Source organism: Bombus bifarius, unplaced genomic scaffold, assembly GCF_011952205.1.
Source record: "Bombus bifarius isolate JDL3187 unplaced genomic scaffold, Bbif_JDL3187 scf7180000008058, whole genome shotgun sequence".
Lineage (NCBI taxonomy): Eukaryota > Metazoa > Arthropoda > Insecta > Hymenoptera > Apidae > Bombus > Bombus bifarius.
Window position 1 is genome coordinate 2,141,272 of NW_022884422.1, and position 25,136 is coordinate 2,166,407.

General features: G+C 39.6%; 1 protein-coding gene across 22 annotated transcripts in view; it reads left to right on the forward strand.

The window, feature by feature from the left end:
• LOC117208256 (disks large 1 tumor suppressor protein) overlaps positions 1-25,136 on the forward strand; it is a 526,768-nt gene that overhangs the window by 440,199 nt on the left and 61,433 nt on the right. For all 22 annotated transcript variants that reach the window (XM_033449267.1, XM_033449269.1, XM_033449273.1 and 19 more), the window contains one exon: positions 1,780-1,915. In XM_033449267.1, coding sequence (XP_033305158.1) covers positions 1,780-1,915 — 136 coding nt within the window. The remainder of the gene's footprint in view (positions 1-1,779; positions 1,916-25,136) is intronic.

Here is a 25,136-nt window from a genome sequence, read left to right on the forward strand (position 1 = left end):
TCCGGAACAATAAATATTTCACGTACTGCGAAAAAATGTCTGCCTTACTTTTGTTCGCCACTAGCGGACGCGGTTCTACGCCAAGGAAATCCTTCCTCTACCGCGGAGTAAAAATGGGAACGGAACGTTGGGCGGGAGCGTTTTATGCTTCCCGACGTTTAGCACTAGTGTCGCGGTGAATGAATTTAGAAAAGTGTGAATGTCGAGCATCAAACGCTACAGTGGATGTTCCATGTTCGAACATTTTTGGTTTGGAAAATGTAATTTTTGTTGTAAGAATTTTGATTATTTTGATACAAAGGTATTTTGCTCGCGTGTTTTTGTATTAGTGATGTTGGATATTGAATGTGTCGGTAAAATAATTTTTAAAAGTACCGAATATGGAAGTATAAAATCGTTGTTCGGAAGATACAGTGTCATAGAATGTGCAAGGATACATAAGGGTAGTTTATAGTAAAGTACGAAATATAAAATTCTTTGCTTGTAGATGAAATTAATATTGGATATAAAATGCATTCTCGAATAAAGTGAATTTTTCTCATCAGATAAAAATAGCTTCGTTATTAATACACATAATGAACGAAGAAATTGAATTTTCTTCGCGTAGTTTAAAATTATTTCAGAAATTTATTTCTCAAGCCAACATAAAATGCTCACAACTCTTTCTGTTGAATTTTATGGCGCTATACAAATTCCTCAACCTTTGCTTTATTAATTAGCGATTACTCATATGAAATACCTTGCATGTCGATCGATTTTTTATGCAGTAACGTTCCTCCCATAATTCCTTCAGGTCTCAGGGGTGTCACATTGAATGATAAACACGGGAATTCCCAGTTTTCCTCCCGTGGCCATATCCAAGTGAATTTTTGATCCCAGGACTTTGTCACAAATTCCAAGCTATCTTGTCGTGCCAACGATCTCGTATAACTTATTCATAGTACTCATAAAGTCGAGCACGTAAACTCTTCCCGTTCCACAGAGAGCCTGTAATGTAGCAGGAATACGTTCAGAAAGTGCCGAATTACAGCGATATTTTTCTTTATTTCATTTACGTTTCAATTAGAAAGTAATTGTACTACCTCTATTAATAATTCTAATAAATTAACAATTCTAAGGAATTTCTGGCACTGACCTCTTGCGAAATTATCCCGAAATGCAATGAAACGAAGTAGAATTTCATTTAATTGTTGTTCGCCTGATAAACATTTCGAGAAATTAGGCTTTCTTTATTAACTCAGATATGTTAAAAACCTCTATTTAATATTTTTTAGAAAAAAATTCCTTTAGTTGAAGGTTAAATTGAATACCATGGCTATAAAGAGTAAATACTCTTTCCACGTGCAAATGCACGTACCCTTATTTTCCAACCAAGTATTTTCTTCATTGGACCTCACGTTTCATGTTTTCGTAGTATAAAATTTGTTTTACTCATATGAAAGTATGTACTACTAAATGATACGAAATGTAGTATACTTGGATTTAATTAATCAGTATGTATATGCTGTAGCAAATATACAATGGTGTGTAGATACTTGTTGTAGCCATACTTCTGTATATTGATCAAAATTTTTTAATTTCCTAACACGATTAAACAAGATGACTATTCGTTTTAAAGAATGTAGGCCAGTATTATAGAAATCACAAAATAAAACCGAGTACCTTGCAAATTTTGCAATTATTCTTTTAGAAGGATGATATAAATATATGGGTTAAGAGGAAGCCAATTTCTAAATTACCCGCGCCTCGGTAGTTTACGTTCGTTCTCGTTATTAACAGGAAAACAAAATGGTTCTGTGTCGGCGCTGGAGAACAACTCGACGCTGCCGTATTCGCAAGAATCACGTCACGCGTCTTCTCTCGCTCTTCACGGCGCGGCCACGCCACGAGCTGTTTCTCAGGAGGACGTATCACGGTGAGTTCTTTCGAAGTACGCTTTCCTTTCTTTACGACGAAAGTACGAAGTATCTATGCCCTCTCGTTTCAAATCTCTTTCCTCTTCTTCTCCGTTATTCTCGAAGCGTTTCTTTCTGCGCGACAGTCTTTGTATCTCTGTCTCCGCGTGGAAACTCTTCCGTTTGCTTTGAAAAATAAGGAACCAGAACGTCACGTATACTTCTTTTTAAAGCGAATCACCCGAACGTCACGCGATGTTCTTTCATTTTACTTTCTCCTCTTTTTCTATCTTTTCCCCCGCTTTGTTAGTTTGCTCGGGTGCGCCAGTTACTTTGCTGTGTATATGTTAGTGAAAGAATGCGACGCAAAGAATATAAATCTAGAGGAATGTCGCACCCAAGATTTTCTTTAACGAATGATAATACTTCATAGTATTCGAGTGGAGTAAAACACGAGCCAAATTTATATTTATATATAAGTGAAAACGCCGGATTATATTGTTCGTGGTTATTAATATGACAGGTATAACATACATCTATTTTTTGCAAACATGACTCTGAAAACTACACTGGCGTAAATCAATCGGCTGATAGTTTTTATAAAATCTATCACATTTATCATCGAGAATCCTTATATCCTTTTAGATCCTCCTCGAGATTTATGAAATTGAAACGTTATACTTTTCATACTTTTATTGAAACCGATGATTAAATTCGACTTCTCAAAATTTTGACTCACAACACTATGATTTTCAGCCCTCCGTATAGTGGCCAAAAACAATTATCAATTGATCGAAACGAAGGGTAGACAAACTGACGTAAGCAAGAGCCAGAAATTAAACAGGCTAATCCATACGATCTTTCGTTATTGTCCAAATCACTGAATCGTAAATACCCGTGCGTGAATAGCAACCGTATTCTGTGCATAAACATACACAATCCACTGGCTAATTATATAGTCACAGAGACTGTTGAATTAGCCAGCGACGGGCACGAGAGGGCAACACACCACGAGGCAGATAGAGACAGTGATTGTTTACCCCGGGGTAGACGCAGCTTTAGGGGTGAAGGGGTTGCCTTGGCCACTGTGTGGACTAATTGCCAATGGATTAAGGGCTTATCGAATCGGTCCGACTACCAGAGGCCGGATTGGTTTGGACACATTATATATTCCCAGGAACCTCTGGCGGTGGACCCAATCCTTTCCATATACAACAACGTTGCACTTTGCGCAGGTTAAGGTCAGCTGAACATTAACCGAATATCGGCTTTCGTTAGCGTTTGCAATTGAATCTTTGATAAATGCAATTTCCAAGGATGACCGTAACATTGTGGGTACATTTGGAACAGAACTTATTTAACATTAACAAGTTTTATGAGGGTTTATCATATTATCGAATTGTTAAGAAATTTCGGTATCGAGTTTGTTTTCTCGAGTAATTGGAATATTATTTTAAAGCTTCCTTAAGTAATGAGAGACATTTTCAATGATAAATAAAAGACTATACTTGCAACAAGTATTTCAAAAGGGATAAAACTTACACAAGCTTTTCAGGGAAAGCGAAAAATTATTTGGGAACTTACAGAAAAATACTTATTAAACGTATAATATTGGCGGAAAGTATAGATTCTAGGGCACAATGGTCAAACATCATGTTTGTAATTTTTCCATTTTCAGCTTTTGAAATCTCACTTTGACAATCGTGACTTTCTTCTAATATAGGATTGAATTACTTTGAATTGAGAAATACATGTGCGAATTCGGAAGAAATAGTTTTGCGAAAGTTTTTCAAAGAAAGCGAAAAAAAGAAAGGCAAAAAGGTGAACGATAGAAAACGAAGGTAGGAAAGATAACACTACTCCTTTCCCTACTAAGCTTTTCCCAATCAACCCATTATTGAGGGAATGTTGGTATACCAAATATCCAGAAGATCTCGAAAACGTTTCCCCCCGTCTGAAACTACAGTTGCGCAGAAAGTTTCGCGTAGCCGCATTTAATGAAATATTCCATCGGTGGCAATATTTAACGGGGCAGTTTCTCGGAGTAGTCAAAAGTGCAATTAGTTCCTCCACTCTTTCTCTGGTGAGGACTCGTATTCCTCTTGATTCCGGTTAAAGTTTCAAGCCTCAAGTTTCTTCAGCGGTCGGTGAATCGGATTTAGTCCAGAGGGGTTTCGCGTGTATCAACTTCACCAGCGACAGACTTACGCTAGCGCAGGGGAAGAAGAAGCAATGAGAAATGAGTATATAGAGGAAAGGAGAAGAGGGTGCATGGACGCCGAGTTATTACGGGCATCGGCGAAGATCTATGAAAAAACTTTAATTTCTAGCTCCGTAAATTAGTCAGAACCATTATGCCGCCGTAGTAATTTATTCTCCGGTTGTGAACTGGTCGTGAAACCAGCGTTTGCCAAAATGCGGCTTGCGCGGACTTTAAGGGGAATTAGGACAATTATTTAGCGCTCGACCGGGCGGAAGTTTGCACAGCCTCTCCTTTCTTCGAGATTGTAAAAGGTGATTTCTTCTGGCTTGTGAAGGGGTTGCTTTGCTATAACCAGCAACGAGATGATTAATCCTCAGTTTTTGAAAGAAAAGTGTTATCTTGGCGAAATATCAGAATGGAAGTATAATGAAAAATAATGAGCAAGATATTTGAGATGATGTTGGCGTTCTATAAAGATTACGGAAGTATTTCATACTTTCCTATTGATACAACAAATATCTTATCATAAAATATTGTAGTATCGTGGACGAAAGGTCTAAGAGATATCGGGCGAACTATAAACAATGTTGCGAGAAAGCCGAAGTGCCGACAAGCTTCAATCGAATAGTTTCGCAGAAAAGGCTTGCGTGACCCTGGCCACGAGCGGTTGCAGAACACGTGCGTGGCGGGGCTAAGACAGGAGACAAAGGATGTTAAGGGACAAAGACGAATTAACAGTCAGTATTAGTTGAAAAGTCAGAGGGTGTGAATCGAGAAATCAGGGAGTGCGAATTGCGTTGTCGAGAGATTGTGGTCCGCGTGAGAGAGAACGTTGGAATCGTATTGACGAAATTTGCAAATCAACTATTTAGTTAATTATAGTACGTCATTGTGATTAGTTCACGTTAAACAACCATCGTTTCCTGTTTAACCAACATCTGTTTAATCCATTTATTGTGAATAAACTAAGTGTAGTAAAGATCCTACAATATCAAAATGATTGCAATAGAATATAATTGGAAGTTCTTTCTAAATGTTCGTCCGAGTGAATAGAATTAAACGATATTTAAGACATTTTAAGAGACAGCAGAGTAAATGTCAATCTATCGTTCCGCTTTCTCTCCTCACGTTCATCAAATTGATCCTTTTATAGCACTGTTTGTTTTTCTCCCTGAAACAACTCGTATTTTCCGCCTTAACACGAGTACCCGAAAAACAGTCGAGGAACATCGATCGGCGAGAGTGAAATACCCATCGTGAGAGACGGAAGAAAGCCTCGTCTTTCAGCACGGCAACGGTAACTTTTACCTCTCTTTCACGGAACCATTTTCAACATTCGTTTTCTATCACCATTATTTTACACAATATCGTTGCTCATTATACTCACAACAATTATACTTTCTCCTCACAATTAAAAAGCGACTTTAGAAACATGGACTACTTATCCCTTAAACACCTGTCTTATTCGTGCACTATAATAATCTTTGTGAGCGCAGTACAAAATAAACTTGTAGGAAATTTCTGTTAAGCACCGAGCAGCTTCTGGGGAATAGTTCTGACAGCGTAGCGGTCCGGTGTTTGTAGGATTCAAAAGGAAATAATGGCCCCTTGGTATCAAGAGTTCCGCACGCGCTTAGGGAAAGCTTCGCGGCGTTTATTCGAATTTCATTAGCCCGAGCGGGCGGTGGGATTTCGCCTAACATTTGGAAACTGTCGAGCAAATGTTTTTGCCGCGGTAACGAGAGGTTGGGCGAGGCAGCTTAATTTTATCCTATGCAAGTTAATTACGCTCGGCAATTGAGGGCGAACGGAGGTCCGTTGTTCAAGCTTATACATGTGGCGTTCCATCCCTTCGATAAATAACTCACGTGTTTAACCATCCAGAGAATTATGGTTTTCTAATCCTCTGCAATATTTGGAAGGAAAGATCTAACGTAGTCTCGCGTGTTAAACACATCCATAAATCCTTGATGCACCTGGGTACTCTGTACGCAATTTGCCATCGATCGCGTCTTCTGTATGCCATTTGACGTTCATGCGCGGGTCGATTTTTCTGTCATTTCCCTTTCATACCTTTCGCCGTACCAGTTCAAACTACGCCAAAAGATTCCAACGCATAGCCACGCGGTCGTAAATCACATAAACCGCATCATATCATACTCCTTCAAAGATGAATTTTTAGGATAACTTCACTTTTAATCGAGATTTATAATAGGATATTAATAGGAGGATGAAGCAAAAGAGAGAGGTATAATAAATCACGTTGAAACATTGGTTGGTGTTAGAAGATTTATTTGTGAATGACCGGTTGGATACTTGTGTGCAGTCTCTCTGATCCTTGAACTATTTGCATCTTTATGACGGAGCATTAAAAGAATATACATGTAGTAAATTATGTATCATAGTCGTTTTATTTGCGGGATGTATATGAAGATTATTTCTCGAATTAGTAAATATCTCGTTTATACAAATTTGTTTAGTCGTGAAAATGTAGTAGTTCACGTATTAATCGCAGTTTAAATAATGCGTCCCATACATTTTTAGCATTCGTAATTGAGTGAAAAAGTATCGCTTGATTTTTTTAAACAGTCGGTATATTTTAGAACCTATGCCGATGCAAGGGAATTTGGGATGTTTGTTTGAACCGGAAGCGAGAAAGTTAGCGGCGCGTGTCGGCAGTTAAGAATCTATCCACTGTTCTGCATGTAGTAGTTGTGAAAGAAGTGGCGCTTGGGTCGCAGGTCAGCTTCACCCTCTGGGAAAGGGTAGAGTGTAGAGGGTAGAGGAGAAGCGAATTCTTGGCACGGTTGCAGTTGTTCAGCCATGAACGGGCTGCGCACACGTGTGCTTGCAAACACTTCAGTACAGCTGAACTGCGCACGTAAACTTAGAAAAACTCGATTCTGTTCGCGTTCTAATATACAGGATCGTTCAAAAATAGTTTCACACTCCTCCGCGGATAATCTGCGATGCCAGTAGCGATTTATTCTTATGAAAAACTATTATTTTTGTGAACATTGTTAAAATTAACGCGTTCAAGATTTGTATTATTATTCGTAATAGTTTTTCTGCTTAAAAAATTCACAATTTTTTGTGGTAAATACTTTGTTATATTTTCGATATTTTCCTGAAAGTCATTTCGGGGATACGAAATTTTGAAACGAGCGACAGCCTGCCTTTTTTGGCAAACAACGCGTGCGCACTCAAGTATTGGATCGTGCGCGACACGCCATCGTGCAACCGATGCACTTGTGTTGATACATCTGCAGCAGCGGTCCTGAATGCAGGCCAAGGTCAAAGCTGGCCTGGGTCACGAGCGAGCTTGCTGGCTTTCGACAATTTCGCTTACGTAATACACGGTTACCTCTGGTATCGATCTGGTACATCTAGAGGTATATTTGGTCGCATCTGGTCCCGTCTCCAAACAAGATAGCGGCGAATCCTGATAAATTTTCACTTCCGCGTTATCGTTTTCCCCCTTAAGCTGCTTTCATTTTCCACTTAAAAGATAATCAAGCAAATTTTCTATTCCGAAGTCTTTTGCACAATATTTTTTAACGAGGCAGTCTTTCTATTAAATTCATCAATTTAACCCCTTCTTTTCTAATATTATGTTACGTTCGTGACGTGGATTGAAACGCAAACTTCTCTGATTTTAATTAAATTATCGAATACAAATTGCGTATAATGTTTCAATAACTTTCTTTAGACATAGAGTTAAAATAGTAAATTAAAGAGAGAAGGTCTTGAGACAATGTTTCGCTCTCTCTTGCGAATTTATAATTAAATCTACGAAATCATATTATACTTTAGAACGATCCTAGGCAATCAGAAGACACGAGAAAAGATATCGGAAGAGAGGACGATTGTTCTCATGCAGACAAAGGTATCCCGAAGATCAGGAAATGAAACATCCTCGTATCGTCGGTATTGCCAGTGGCTAACAACAAGCATACTGGTCGCTGGGTCGAAGAGAACCGACGAATGAAACTTGTCGGAAAGCAGCAAGAAGCAAGGAACAATGGTGCGATCCTGGGTGTCGCGTTTAGAAAGAAAGAAGACTGGATGGTCGGATAAAAATTCGCGGAGCTCTCCCGGTGAAGCCTGCGGAAAATCCTAGCCCGTTCAACCCGTCCGGATAATGGAAGATCATCTGGTGTCGGAAAATCCACTATTCTTCAATGCGTAGTGCCTTTCCTCCGTAGAAATTGTTCGCCGGGAAACCATCCTTACCTAAACTACATATGCTCCCGTCCTCCTATTATTTCTGCTGACTTTAATGGAAAAATGCTCACTACGCCGGGCCGAATACCGTTCACGCGAATTTGCTTCCATCGTTTTCTCGCTGCACGTCTGAAGACGTAGATGTTATTGAAACGAATCCCTCTGGTGGCTCGTGAAAATTCTGAATTGTCAGAGAGTCTCGTCTGACATATTGCGAAATGTTTAACCTTTTCGTAGAATATAGTGGGAGTTAAATACTTTTTAAATCAATTAAAGTCACATATATGAGCAATATGATTTTCTATATTCTCGTTTCAGAAGAAATTTTAGACCAATTATAATTGACATTTCACATGGCATGACACATTAATTATTTACGGAATAATTCTATCTCTCGGAAAAGTAAATCATCTCGACATACGTGTGCGCTATATATCTACGTACTGTCGCGCGAGAAAAACAGATGTCGCATTTCAAAAATGTCCGTAGTCCGAAGGTTGGAATCGATTGCGTCAAATCTGCAGTTGTTGGCCAGGGAAATGAGGTTAGCGTGGTGCTGATTCTGCTCGGTCCCGGTGGCACCGTGGGTATTTGAAGCGTGTCTTTCGCAAAGCGGCGTTAAACAACGTTCAGCAATAACGATTATTGGTCATTTCGTGGGGATTTTCTTTCAATGAGACACCGCTGGCGTGGCGGCAACCTCGATGCTGGAATTGCTGAGTTGCCGACACCTTTCTTGTCACAACCAACGAATTATTGATCGACGTACGATTTAAGGAATGCAGTTCGTGTTTGTAAATTAAAAAATGCCTGCTCATGTTTATATTCTTCGATAATTGGATACGTAGATTACGCAGTTATATTTTCGGATTGAATATGGATGATTCATTATATCGAATCGATGAGCTGGAACCGTGTTTCGTATTGATTAAAACACAAGTTTATAGACAGTATCGAGTTGATCGTTAGACAGGTCGGGTCACTCGACCGTCGCCGGCACAATTAACGAAGATTCGAAATGCAAATGACTGTTTCGACAGGTTGATTGTTGTGTTTGTTCTCGAGCGGTGCATCAATCTCTGTATCAATAAAACAGGTTCGACGTGTTGCCCTGCAATCTGGAACCTTCTGGCGAATTGGCTTCATTATGTCGATCGAAGGACAGTCCGGTTTGCGAATTCTTGTCAAATAAACGATGAATAAGACAACAAAATTTCTCTTCTTTTCAATGCAAATTATTACTTCTACAGAATTAAGAGCTTCGTTAAAATTATTAATTGTTATGTTTTTTTAACTTATGCAATATCGGACTGTATAACCACTGTTATTAATACTTTCTAAGTATTTAAGAGAGTGACTAAAGACATATTTATTGCCCAAAACAAATAAATAATTTAAAAACTGATAATCTTGAAATATATTGAATAACAATATATTCAATTTTAGAATACATTCTATAAAAGACAGGGCATGTGACTTCTCACTTTTTTATTTGTGGCCTTTATATAATTCCCTTGCACTTATATATATAATTTTCTTGCACTTATATATAGTATTTACTCTTCACTAACACAAATTTCTCTAACATTCACAGCGTTAAATCGAGAAACACATCGTATATAACCCATCATGTTGTAAATAAAACACGAAATCTCTAAAAGATTACATCTGATCCGTTCAATGTTTCTGCACATAAAGAACACCTTTTCACCTATCATATGCAGGAAGGAAACGAGATAACGCCGCTTCATTTCGAACAGTTAATAATCGTGGTCGGAGACGCGGTTCGCAAGATAAAGCCACGCGTAGCGGAAGGGGTGTACAGGCTGTAGAGTGCGGGGGTTGTATTGTACCCGTCGATCGAAATTATCCAACGTCGAGTGAGTCATCGATCTCAGTCTACACTTAGATGCGACCTAAAGTATTTCCTGGATATACACAGTCTGGCATATCGATACCTGGAAATCAAGATTTATCGTCGGCCTCCTGGAAGGCGCCACGAGTTTTCCAGCACGTTTCACCGGCTCGCCGATCTCACTGCAGAAACATATTGATCCTGAGCAGGGACAGAGAGCGTGGAGTGGAGTTGAAGAGAGGGAATACCGTTGTCCGACATGTATGGGCTATCGGAGCTGCCGTTCGAGCTCAAACCGCTCGTAAACAAGTTTGTTGTATCCTATCGAGGATTTTCACGGTTCATGTCGTGTAAATAATCCTCTAACCATGTTAAGAAGTGGGTCGTGGGTAGCACGACCGACTGATTTTCTCTTCCGATGCGCTCTTGTAGAATCGAAAAATTGAACCCGTGGATGCAGCAGATTGAATTATCCCATTGTATTCCCATCATATGAATGAATTAAAGGGGGAATGGCGAAAGAGTTGGATATTAAGGGTATTAAAAAGAAATTATCGTCGATAAAAGCTTCATTCTTGAATCTGTCTCGTCATCCTTTGTATGATTACTGATTGATACAGATCGATTAGAGAATCCTATGGCCACGCTATATCAGAGTGCTCGAAATATGCATTGACCGATCGGCGATGTAAATTTATTGTTATTTAAACATAGTGAAAAAGAAAACGAAAAAAAAAGATATGGCTAAAATTTCTGAAGACAAAGAGATGTAAAAAGTCCTAGAATTGCGTGCCCCATTTCGTCATTAACGAAAGTACTTTTGGAGATATGGAAATTATTTAATAATACGATATGTCACGCGATCAAACTGCACCTTGATAATCTTCCCGATTCACAAAGGAAATTTCCTTCTAATATTCCCGTTAACGTACGGCTGGCGAATAAAAGAGCAACATGAAAAGTTTGCAAAGACCTCGGTGAATTACCGCGGCCATTTTCATGGCATATCCACGCGTAAAACGCCGCGATAGCGCGGTATAAGGCAATGCGGAGTGATAGGATCAAAGTTCGCGGTTATCGCTGCGGTAAGTGCTCAGGGTGCTTCATTAACTGGGCAGAAGTTATGCCAAGATCGTGACACAAAGGACGAAAGCTGTTTGTGAAGCTTGCGGCCGATCGTGGCTGTGGTATCAATTGCTTGAAAGTTGACACGGAATTATCTTTGATAATCTTTTTTTCCTCTTCTTTATATTCTTAAAAATTAAAAATCAGATGAGAAATTTTCAGAATTCTTTTCATGAAGTTTAATTCTTGAGTTAATTCGTACGAACTTTCTCTATTCTTTAAAACCCGATTAGCTTAAGGATAAAGCAAAACGTGCGGACACAAAGGTAAAAGTCACGTAAACCGAAGCTCGTTTAGAATTTTTTTCGTTTGACGCTTTTTCAGGTAATTGGAATACCAAAATTCTTGGAACGTGACGGTCTCATTTAATATTTCTAGTTTATTTCAGGATTTAACTATTAGTAGTGTCGTTAAAGCTGCAGATTAAATACAAAAGATCTTCCGCTCCTGTTAACAGTTTTTATTTCGAACATTAATGGTTCCTGGATGTAATCGTCCTCTTTCGACCATATATTTCCTTTTTCATTTCGTCTGTCGTAAAATAGTGCCACACACAGTGGGCTTAATTTCTTCCTCGGTTTACGGGCACTGGAACACTTGACAATGGTCTTACAATCAAATCGTCAACCGAGCCGTGCACTAAACCCCGAGATTTTCTTTCTCTTCTTTCTCTCGTGCACATTCGTACGCCGGCATTCTACACTATGAATCAAAGGAAAAACGCAGAGTTCCAAACATCATAGGGAGAGGGCAGGATTTCGAGATCATTTTTCGCTGAAGAAAGACATTCATAGGGCTCTATATTATAAATGGAGTTTCTTTCGACGTGGATTGTGAACATAGGACGAGTATTAAGCAAAAGTAGGAAGATCAAGTAGAAAAAATAGAGTAAAGAATTTTTGAATCTATCGACAGTGTCGACATAAGCATAATTTAGAATACTACTTTGGAAAAGGTAGATAGAATTCCCAAATGTTAGTAGCATTTCATACGAAGATCACAGGAGAAAAACGTGATAAGTACATCTTGTTGATTTTCCGATGTTAATACGATAAAATTTAAGATAGAAAGAACCTGTCAGGTCTGAAGATATAATATCGTGATATATTATAATTTCTTATATTTTTTATTTTATTATAATATTTTGCAAATTTTAAAAAGGAAAGAGCACATGTTTTGCTCTAGAATTGCATACTGAGAAAAATTTGATAATATGAAGTTGATAGACAACATACCGAATCATAAAACAGTTTCCCCGTAAAAATGTGAAACGTGACTTATCGTGTTTTTCCTTTGTAGTCTTAATATGTGAAAATATACAAATGTTCTACTACCGAAAAAGAAAAAGGTTAAAAAAGCTAACACGTTGCGTTTCTCACGGTTTGTGTCAGTAAATGAACGAAAGAAGCATGGCAAGTTTTCGACGAACTTACGAACGTTCCCTGTCTAAAAAAGATCAACGTCCTCGCTTTAATTCCCGTCAGCAGTTAAAAAGGGTCGCGACGGCAGCAATCTGCAGATATTGATTTATAGCAAGAAACAAAAGGATTCAGACTGTCAATGGCGCAGAAGACGGGAGCAGACACCACCTGCGGCCCTTTTGATATCCGCGAAATGAGAACTTTGCCACGGACAGGTCTCTTTCACCTATTCCGTTGCTTCCGTTGTTCTTGACGCCATTTCTCGCCCATAAACACGTCTGTTAAACGTTATTCTGATTTTGTCAAGCGAAAACAGAGAAAATTTGGATTTGTTTGAAACATCCTCTCGTTTTGATATAATTTGAAATGTAGATCCGTTCATGACATCAAAGGATGCAGTTGTTTTTTTTTCTTTAGCCTCTCAGCAGTAGCGCATAATGTGTTACGCGTAATGAGCTACAAAAATTTCACATCTGACGCTTGATATATTTCTATTTTCTCGGTCTCTCATTTTGTATCGTTCATATTTTCCAGTTCTATCCTTTAAACAAATCTGTACTGTAAATGAATTTTCACCCAATCTCTGCTTGCTCGACATTTGATTTTCTGCGATACCTGTGTCTCGTTTGCTTGCCTTCTGCTTTTCACCCTTTTCTCTCAGATTTCAATTAAAATTCTTTTGACTTGTGTTTAATAACTGTATAGAATCAACTTGTAGCTTTACAGGTCTTTTTAATATACTTGGAATTATCTCGCAATTGGTTTCTTCCTTGATCAGCGTCCAACGTAGATTTCTCGATCTATTTTATTTTATTAACAATCCACATGGCTATACGTGTATCATCGATTCGTGTTGTGTCTTAACGCCCTAACGTCCTAACGTTGTTGTTGACTTTAAAGTGACATTTGTATAACGATTCATACCGCATACATATCAACGACACCTGTTATTCTATCATCAAGGGAATAAAATTGAGGTGGATAGGTCGTGATAGGTGCTGAAGAAATACTTGAGTATAATTAACATTATATTTATTAACAATATTCTCGATGTACACTTTACGTGGAGCTTACGTGGAGCTTAGCGGTTCGCACTCAACTTTTACAACTCAACTTTACAACTCAACTTTTAGACGATGTGTTACGATAGCGGTTGAGCAGAGTGCGCGATACAAGTTAGGATGATGATTGCTCAAGATGCGTTGAGGAACTCTAGTCAATCACCAACTGTCTTTCCGTCACGATGATGCTGCAGAGGAAAACTATGATACGGGATTATCGGATTCGTCGAGGGTAGCCGAGGAAAGAAATGGACGTCGCTGTTAATTGGTTAATCTCTATTGATTTGAGGAAGGTTGATGATTGAGGAAGGATGCTAATCGCCCTCGAGAGAAAGTTGCCAGTGGGAAGCATCGTACGTGAGAAAAATCAGATTTCCCGTATCTTTCCGTAGTAGGTAATAAATTTAGGAATGCTAAGATTAAAACTATTTATTCATTTGAAAGACCTTAGCTAGAGAAATCCTAAGATTTATCGCGGATCCTTAGGCTAGTTAGTTGAAAGTATGCTATGAAAATATTTCGACATCTAGCAATCACCTTGTCCGAAAGATAGGGTTTTTGTGTAGCAAGCCACGGAACAGAAACCGTTGGAAGGTTTGCTGTCGAGTTTCGCTACAGTACCCCCTTACTAGTGATAACGTTTTCTTTTCTTCGCGCAGGTAGATCTTATGTGCTAGCTTATCTACGACCTGCCTGAAAACCTGCCTGATCAGCAAAATGAACTTTCCTGCCCGCGCGAGTGGTGTAATAGCTTCTTGATTTACCTTCGGTTTGCTGTGCCCGCTCAGCGTTTTGAGTAGTTGGGGTTTTGAGCGGTATGAACACGTCGTGAGTTCCTACGCTATTTTCGCGCTGCTGATGTTCGATGTCGTCGGGTACAACGAAAGCGGGTTTTAGTCGGTCTATGGATACATTTATATGCTTGTTGCTTGCTTCTATGGTATAATTTTTCTCGCCTCGTTGTATCACCTTATATGGCCCCTCGTAGGATGGTTGTAGAGGGCCAACGTGTTCGAATCTATGAGGCGTTTACTTCTTGTGTCTACCAACAATTCGTAGTGGCTAAGGAACACCGATGATAGGCGTGTTAACGTCCGTTATTATAAAACGCCATTTCAGTGCTCGACGCAATGCTAGGCCGAAGGACACTAGGATGGTGCCTTAAGTTGCGATGCGTGACCTGTTGGCCGCGAACAGCTCGTACGTATCTTTGTTCGCGGATCCGCGTAGTTTGTTGCGCGGGTATACGCATATATCGGCGCCGGTGTCCACGAGGAAGATCTTCGATTTCCTGTCTGTGACAAAGATGCGGCGGGATACTAGACTGTCGTCGCATGCCGTGTTTGCGGACGGCTGGTTCCGTTTCCCCTGGGTCCAGCTGCATGGAGAACGACACTTCTTCACGCGTTCTTCGAACGTTGTGTGGTAGTAACAGAATCCGAGCTGCTGTAGTCTATCTCTCGAAGTCGATCTACGAGAACTCCGGCTTCGTCGTCGTGAAAGGCGGGTACTGCCAAAACTCAGCGTCCGCAGTTGGTTATTTGTTCGTTCAACGCGTTGTAGCAGGCAATCCATGGTTCGCTTGCTTCAGCGTTTTGTACAGGTGGCTCGGTTACCGTTGCTATTCGGGATGCGCGCTGACGAATCTCTAAATATGCTTCCTCTATCTGGTCGGCTGTCCGCGTTAACTTTTCTGCATTGGTGTCGTCGATAGCGGCCAGGACGTGCTTGATGTGAGCTGGTAGTCGATTTTGTTACACTTATTTTCATTCCCTTTTAATTTGTAAGGATGGCACAGAGCAGCCGGATGGCTGATGAACAAGTACCAGTTGGAAGACCACTGATGAAGAGGCGCCAGTATCCGAAGATTGGACTGATGACGAAAAACTGGTGATACCAACCGGGTCACCAAAATCGCGTAACTACCAACAACGACGACGCGCCAAATCTTGGCGTGATAAACGCAACCCAAAAGCGCAAGTAGCGCAAACGACACCAAAAGAGATCCGTGATCCTGCAAAGATAACACCAGAAGCCGTCAAAGCTACAAAAGATAAGATAACGAACGAACCACTATGGCAGGGTGGGCCGTATTCCGGTACATATCCGGTTAGGCGTATCTACAGCGAGAATGTAGATTTTTCGACTTTTCCTCTTTTGTGCGAAAGGGTGTATTCCCACCTGAAAACTGAGAATCCCCGGGTTCGCAGAGAGATGCCCTTCGCTGCCTTTGAACACGTGATGACTAGCATGTTGAATGCCGTGATTATCGATCATGTACAGACTGTCAATGCTGAAGATAGGTATAGCAATGAAGCTAGACCACTCAACCTAATCCCTAATACAACATATACGCCTGCTCCCATTATGGAATACTTTCAGTCAATATCAAATACGACAACGCCGCAAGATGATTTGGTTGAGATCAATATCCCTGAGATCGCGATTCCAAATGGACGAATTTCGGCTGTAGGAGATATACCGGAACAACCCGTCGGAGGTTTTGGACCCTGTACCGCCGCCAGTTATAACATTTACGAGTATTATGTTTTGCCACTAGTAACATTCCAGCTAGTGATGGAAACTCTCGACCAGAACGAGATGAATGACTTTAGCGCTTGGGATCCATTGCCCGACGGAATGTATCCGGTGAACGCTGTTGCTAATTCGAATTTGTTTAGATACCGCCCAAACGTCGAAAGGCTGAACGCGGAGGACCAACAGGGTCTTCAAGATATTGTATTTCCAAATGGTGATAATAAGCACTCACGAATCAGATGGAGTGATAAACTTGCTGGGTTGGACGAAAATTGATGTCGTTGATGGAGATGGTAATGCTCTTAATACATCAAGACTAGCGATGACAATGGGGACAGTTCATTCCTCAGTAGCTATGGATAGTGCGAATGTAATATTGTTGGAACCTTTGCTTTGAGACGAGAACGGACCCCACAAGCGCGAGGGTTGTGTTACACGATCGAGGCTGGAGCTGCATTCGCTGGATGGCCAGCAACGATAAACGCAAACTTTTCGATGCAGCTGCCTTATACGACAACGATTGGCAGAGATTTTCCGACGTTGAGGGACTCACGTCACGTAAGTGAGACACCCGATGTTGAGCGTGCAACGCTGATTACTGCGTGGCTCAGGAGAAACTTTCTAATCGGAAAGAGTTAAACTGTCTCATTATCCCATCCACTGATGTTCTCTTGATTCTGCCATGCGCCTTATATTCCCTGTGATCACATAGGATGTTTATGGAATACCACAGAATCGTCAGCAGTAAAAGGTTATATGTACGCGGCCTTTATTTCTGTTGAAGTAACTACTTCAAGAAAAACTCTACATCTTTATTTATGTATATCCGTGACCTGGAGACTGCTATTACGCAGAAATATTCTAAATAAGGAGCGGTGCATATTTTTCTACCCCTGAGTATACATTATGTTTTGGGTTGCAAGGTTTAGGAACAAAGGAACTAATAAGCAGATTTCTATTTATGTTCCCTGTAGCCTCTAGCCAAAGGTATAAGGTTAACTTTTTTGGTAATGTCCTTTTGCTATAAATATATGAACGTGCTCCCTATCATTCCATTGTTTAATAACACTAAGAGAGTAAGGATCTGAATCAGCATAAACTTATACATTATACTTATACCTTCAATTATTTCAATATACTTTTCTATTACAAATTCATTTACTCGTTCTTCAATCAGTCAACCTCAACCTCAACAATTTCGAACCGAGAAACTTTATGAGTTCACAGTTACGTGCGGAACCTAGGAAATGGTGCGAGCTATGACTTATAAACAAGATATTCGCTCAGTTTCAATTTTTACTGCGTCCCGCTTTCCAACACACATTACGACAAGTTAGTTGTGAATTATCCTGGTCGCCGTACTGTGAATCTTCATGATCTTAGCAACAAAGTCCGTTTTATGGGTTTTAAGTTACGTGAGCGGAGTACGGTCAACTGAGGCTAGAAAATTTCCAGGATTTTACGACGGTTCTTCTTAAATCGATAATACCGCAGTACCGATTCAATATTAATAATATATTAGCATTAGAAAAATTAGTTGGATTATCCTAACCCTTTAGTGAGTCGTTTTCTTTTTGTATTTTATTTAGAATAATAATAAATTATTCTTTAGCGATTACTTTTTAACTAAATTTCTGTTAACTGCCGAGAGAAAAAATTGTGGTCGAGCATTCTTTCTGATCCTGATAATGAAATAAGATGTAGTAAGCAGATTGTGCAACATGCATGAACTTTATGTTATATATAATTTTTAAGATAGTGATCTCTGCGCCTTAAAACTAATATTTTTGGATTGCACTCATCAAAAACTATCATATATTATAAAAACACATTCACAAATTCCACGTACCTTGAAACGATATTCAAGCCAAGGCTAGATTTCATTATATGCAAGGTGAAGGATTACCACGAGGAGCGTGCCATTCATTAGATTGTTAATAGAAGAATGTGACGACACTAGTGGTTTTGTGCGGATGCCGCAGGCAATTTAGAAAAAAGATTTTGGTCAACTCGTCGAACTTCCTCTCCGATTTCGATGATTTTGAAATACGTATGTTGCAAAACTGTGCATATTGAACAACTTTTTCCTATACATATAATCAGCGGTTGGCATTAGTTTCTGAGCTATACCCAAAAATATCTCGCCGCACGACCTTAGATTTCAAGTTAACTTGAGAGGTTTTCGATAATTTCACTAAAATTTTTTCTTTCAATTTCCTGCGGTTTTCATACAAAACCATACTAATCTCGTTGCATTTTTCTACTAATGATCAATCAAAGGGATCTGCTGATGAAGACCAATCAATAATGAAATCTAACCAACTTTAATATCTTATTAGATCGTTGGAAATGAAAGGAAGAATGTAGGAAAAATTACTATGATCAAACGAAGATAGTCTAAAAAATACATTAGACCATAAAAAGATAATACATACTATCCACCTCTCTAAGCGCATTAATTTTCCATTAGAATATCCGTCATCATTGCGTCCCCTATATGTGTCCAACAAGCCGAAAACGACGAGATAACCGTTTCCTCTTTTGCGTGACCTCCAACCCCGATACTACGTAGTCTAGCGAACCTGAAATTACATTAGATAAGTTTCTTGCAGTTGGAAGGGACGCGCCGTGGAGCATCGTGGTCCGGCGGCAAGGGACCCGAAAGCGAGAGAGAAAGAGAGAGAGAGAGAGAGAGAGAGAGAGAGAGGTGAAAAGATCCATTTGGCGACTATGATTCGCGCAAAGTTAGCGAAATCTCGTTGCTGCCAATCCTAGCCGAAGGCTGACTTACGAGGCTGGCCGACGATTTGCCAGACCATGGACAGACACTCCTTGTTCGTTCGTTAAACAAGTTTATCCGCGTAGAAGTTCGCTTGTTCCTCTTGAGAGTAGCAGAAGCTCTGGAAAAGCTGAAACCAACAATTCGGTGGATATCTAGAGCTGCCGCCTGACTGTTGGACTTCATTAGCGCTAAGATCTCGTCCGTAATTTTCTGTTAATCGAACGCGTGATATATGTATAAGTTCCCTGCTGGGAAGCTCGCGACAAGTGTTACGGTTTTGTGTTTGCTTTGTTCTTCGATATTGCTAAATAGTCGTTTTATGAGAACGTCTCTTTTGAGTCGTCATCTGCGTTCAACGAATCAGATCGTCGTTTGACAACATCGATCGTTTTGTTGTACGTTTATTGGCGTTTGTTTGAAATTATATAATATTGTACTTTATATGACAGTGCTAGTTTGCTACAATTTAATGAAAAATATATCAGATAGAATTATTTAACGGTAAAATATTATAGCGAGGATCTATATATATTCTCCACTTATTTTTCTTTTAACTACACTTTAACTTGTAACAGATTATATGTAGTAGCTCCTTGTTTTTCCCTTTCTACATTTGGATAGAGGGAAATTGTTTATTATACTATTTTAATATTTTTGATATAGATGTTGTTAAAATTGTTTTTCTATTGTTACGTATTTTTATGGTTTGGATATATAATTTGCAATACGCTATATAGACTATATTGCAGAATTATTGTACCAAAGAATATGTTATTCTTTTCGTATAAATCACCCTAGTTGCAATCTTTTTTCATTCACATTTAATTATATCCATCCAAAGAAAAGCAGATAGACGTTGTATCCTTAAACGACTTGTTGACTGGTAACGGCGTTCACCCCGTTAGCAACGGTCGTAGTGGACGAACACTTGACACATAACAAAATTAACCCTCGTCAGGAGCAAGGAGATTCTGATTTGGTTGAAGCATAATTGTGCACCGACAGCTTGGGAAATAACCCTTTCGTCGAACCAACGAAACTTTGTTACGCGACGCGACGCAAGAAAACTCGAAGCGTAACTCGTGCAACCTCACTAGAGTGCTTTTTACACGAACAGTATAATTACGTTCTTTAGGAGAGCCTGTCGATGAAGTAATTTTTCCAACTTGTAGGTAATTATCTTTCTGAAGTTGAAAAATGATTCGTTTCTGTTCAGAATATCTTTCTCCGTTATTCTATTTGGTACTTTGCGAATAAAAAGTATTATTCGAAAATTCATTTAATCGCGCCACAGAAGCATATCGTCCATCATCGAGTGTCTTCTGCGGCCAACCATAGCTACAGCAAGGACCGTTCTGTCCATGAGAAAATTACCACGTGTCTGCGGTTCTGTTATTTACAACCCGATAGAAAACAAATAACATGGTGCGTGGAAGCTAGATGGCATTCTAGCGAGTATCTAAGCTGCACATCGTTAACGTTTTCGTGGCGGAGACTGGAGGAAGACAAAAGACCATTATTATCGTCGATCGTGTCGGAGATGATGGCGGACATGCGCGTACAATTCGCGGACACAATGGGAACCACGGTTACGCAACGAACGGTTACGCGATTAATGCGCGGCATTGTGGCGAACTGTGTCATGAAATGCGTACACAGTCGATGTATCTAGCGCGCAGATGATTCCTTTAAATGCACCTTCCTGCATAATAAGATTCGCCTTGTGTTCGGATGCGACCTTCCGCCTGGCTCTAATTTTAATTCATCGCTCCGTGCCTCTCCGAATACAATTATGGATCTTGAATATAATAAAACGGGTGAATACTGAACAGCTTTTGTAATAAGGGAGCATTTTAATTGCTTGAATTGCATTGAAAAAATGTTTCCGCAAAGTTTTGTTATTTTCAAGAAATTAAGTAGGAATATTAATTTAAACGAGAGTTATTAGTAGAGTAGATTTAATTTGAATTATTAATTGATTCGGTGCCAAATGAAAATCTTGGATTCGAATCTCGATTATTTCTCCTTGAAAAAGACTGCGTTATTTGCATTCTTGATTACCAATTTCGCATTCGATTGTCTCCGACAAAAATACCGAAGCGATATATATATAAATAGTAGCTTATCCATTAGTTCCTTCCTTTATTATAAACGATGACTAATTGAAGTTTATAAATTGCTAATTAAAATCAAAGTGTCTAGCAAGCTCACACGCTGAGAACAGTGACTCATACTATCCGTTGATTCACTCTTTCCGTTGATCGAGTGTCAGTTCTGGTAATCGTTCGATCATCTCTCGTACTAACTCATTTGTCACAAAAATCAATACTCTTGTCAGTTCTCTATCATCGGGATTTCCTACATTATTATTGATCTTGGGTTAAGCTTGATTTTGTATCGGCATACTTTCATAATTGAAGAGTTTTATGGCAAAATGCATTTTTTAAAAGGCGAAATAGACACACACGTGGTAATATTTTAATATTTGCAAGCATACAGATTTCGTTGTCAAAATTTTCCCAATGTAGGAATACATGAAGCCTCGTGCGTTTGGAATGACCATTCGCTCTCCAATCTATTCATCTACAAAGAGAAAGCCACAGTTTTGCGTCAACGACAAATAAAACGCATATTCTGTGTAGAATTGTCGACACAGTCGAACATCCAAGAGAGATAAACAAATTTTACAACGCGTTAGTTCTAAATTTATCAATAAACTTATAATAGGACAATCTGAAACGTAAATACCGAAATGGAAAATTTTGCCATTTACACTATATACAACTTTTCCTCTGGACTCTCAATTCTATTCACTGGAAGTAACCGTGTCGTTTGTGAAGAAATCGCGAGTGCAGCGAATGCTGAGAAAAACCGAGGCGTTCGTCTTTGAATGAATCGCAAGACGCGTCGTGTTCGCACATTCACGCGTTTACATAAAAAGAAAAGGAGTAATAAGGACGGAAGGGAGGGGATACACGCATGGGATGACGGTGGAAGGGAAATGGCGTGGTTGACTACGTGTCTTCGTTACGTGATTCAAAGGACGCGTTGGAATGCTTATCATCTGGCGTACGCTAGGCCTGGCCAGGCCACTTGTATTTCGTATTTGACCACCGTCGCGGTGCTCGACTTCCTGTTATTCTTCCACAGTATCGATATACACAGAAATATAAGCAAGTACGCCGCCGATGCAATCGTTATACCGTTATTATAACGGAAAGACAGTAGAAAGTTTTCGATCCTGATTCAATTCAGGCTACCTTCGTACCTTCGTACTTGCTACTATGTAATAGCTTTATGATTTCTGTTTTCCGAAGACGATCGCGCGATTGACGAAATATACGAGTAATAGATGTTTTCTTAATTCATGGTATGGTAACAATTATTTAATTGATTAATTTAAAAAGAAGTAAGTAGGGCTTCAGGTAGATTCTCATTCATTTAATATAGTATGAAATAAATGGAAATATATTTAGTGATAAAATAGAAACGATACGATAATAATTTCAGTCTACGAGGATGCTCTCACTTATTAATCAAATTACTGATAGATATAACGCAACATATATTCTGTAGCCAAATTTCTGCATGGCACCATATATGCCAAAACTTGATGTACATTCTCCGAATTGCTCCTCACTCACTACTATATCACGAACAATTGCCCGGTATTCTCTTGAAACAGTTTACTCGTCATTCATTCAGACAATATACTAAAAATTACATTCGTTTTCTCAAGATTTAAAAAATGTTACATGTAACGAAACGCGCACTTTATGACACACTCGAGCAATTCGACCGTCATGTAAAGAATAATCGATTTATTTATAATCCATAGATAATCATGTACTTGAAATACCGAATTAATCTGTGGAATAAAGAAGAACTATCCGCCCTTACCAAACCGTGAATCCTTTTCACTATACCACTGTACCATCTGAATGAAGCTCTTTTTCTCCAATTCCGCGACTTAACGACATTAACCCAGATTGCGTGACGAAGAAGACGGACCTCGACTGGATTTCCTGCAAAATGAGAAACGCGGCATCTTGTGGAAAGGGAAGAAAACGGGGAAAGAAAAAGAAGAAGGGACACGTCGATTCGAAGGGAGAGAAGAGACCCGATCGTGGTGGTGCACTGCACGCGAATTGCATTCGTAATCGCCCCGCGAGGCCTCTCCCTCTCCGCTTTCAGATTTCTGTCTCGGTTAAGAGCTACGTTCGGACTTGTGTGTGAGTCAGAAAACGACTCAGACGAGGTGGAATGGAGGAGCGGTCTCTTGGTTCGCTTGAAACGCGCGCGACTCGATATTATTCGCGATTCGTTTTCGTGTTACGTGTCGTCGAATCGTCCACAACCCCTTTCGAACCTCTTTCATCGTTCTCTCCTTTGCTTCTCCTCCGTTCGATCGATCGCGCCCCTTTTTGGTTCGATTTTGATCGCGAATTGTATCTTGCAGGCGTGTTGTGCTCGGTCGTGCGGGAAATTTGACACAAGTGTATTCGTCGATAAGACGAACGAGGAGAACGGTCCACCACCATTCGTGCGGGGAAATATTTGTATTGCGAGAATTTCGTCACTGTTGTCATGACATGTCTTCCGTGATAAACGAGTTTGTTGGAAGGCAGTTTACCGCAGTGTGAATTTATTTGTAGCGCGAGTTCCGTGTTAAGTCTGATTGATCGATTAGAAAATTTATCGATTGAAACAGTGTGTACAATGTGGATGCGGAGTCGAGTTTGGGTTTTATCGTGAATGTGCATTTGTGGTGTATACGTAAGCAAATTTGTTAACCCCATCTCATCAATCTTTGATCTTGCTTTACGGTGTGCATCCTATGACCAACATTGCCCTGTATAAAGATTCGCTGTACAATGCAGTTGTATATCTGCCGAACATATACTTTGATGAAGCTCTACGCTTTTCGATGCTGGAATCACAACGAATCTAGGAAGAAATACTCACCCATTTTTTTTCTTTAACAGTCTATTCTAACGTATAAAAAACGGTGTTACGATACAATAAATTGTCTAAATTACAAAGTGGTACGACAAAGACGAAGTAAGAATACATAGTCATATCTCGAAAAGTTAACATTAATTTTGACAAAAATTGCAAAATGAATACCAAAGTGTCATTTCGATCGTCTTATAGTAATTCTAGTGTTAAATAGTTTTTCCTCTAATAAAATGTCAAATCTCGAAATTTCATCAACAAAATCATCAAACCTTCTGAAACGTTTAATTTTGGATCTTCATGAAAGCATCCTGTGACACCATCGAATTATAACTGCAACGTTGTGGAGAATTGTCTGTCCCCAGTACTTTAATATCCATAATCTTCAAAACCACTCGAGACTATTGACGACAAAATTGTATCGAAGAGAAGGCACGCGCGGTGTCGTGGACAGAGGGAACGCACGTGTACACCTGCATCGACGGTGTCAATATTTGCGGAGGGCGAGCGGAAGTTGCCGGCGACACGGCATTGCATTCGTTGCACGCTAGATGCACTATTGAAGAGGCACCGAGACTTTGTGTGTACTGATCTCTCGACGAAGTCAGCATTCTCTTGATATCGAGAAAGAAGTCGCGTTTTCCGCGCTAAATGACGTAGAGTGCAGACATATCTGACAAATAATGACGAGTGAGTGAGGAATTAGGAAGATAAGATTGATGATACACGCTGTACCTTTTACAGACTTGTGTCTTGATTACGTTTCAACTTACAAAAAAGTATATCAAGTAATTGCTTTATGAGTCACGTGCTGGAAGATTTTTTAGACGACTCTAGTTTTTCAAAAGAAGCGCGTTAATTCTTCGAAATATAACTTTCATTACGAAATTATTTTGCAATCTCAGCTGCGCGGAAGTTATTTAATAAACCTCTGTCGTTCGTTTCGTGTGTGACATGTAAGCAATGAAACACGGGAGTCAAAGTGGAAGTGGCAATTTTGAAATTTACGAAAGTTCCGACAGCTGCGCGAACGAAATAGGTATCGATACAGAGATTTGAATTTTAACGGGTATTAA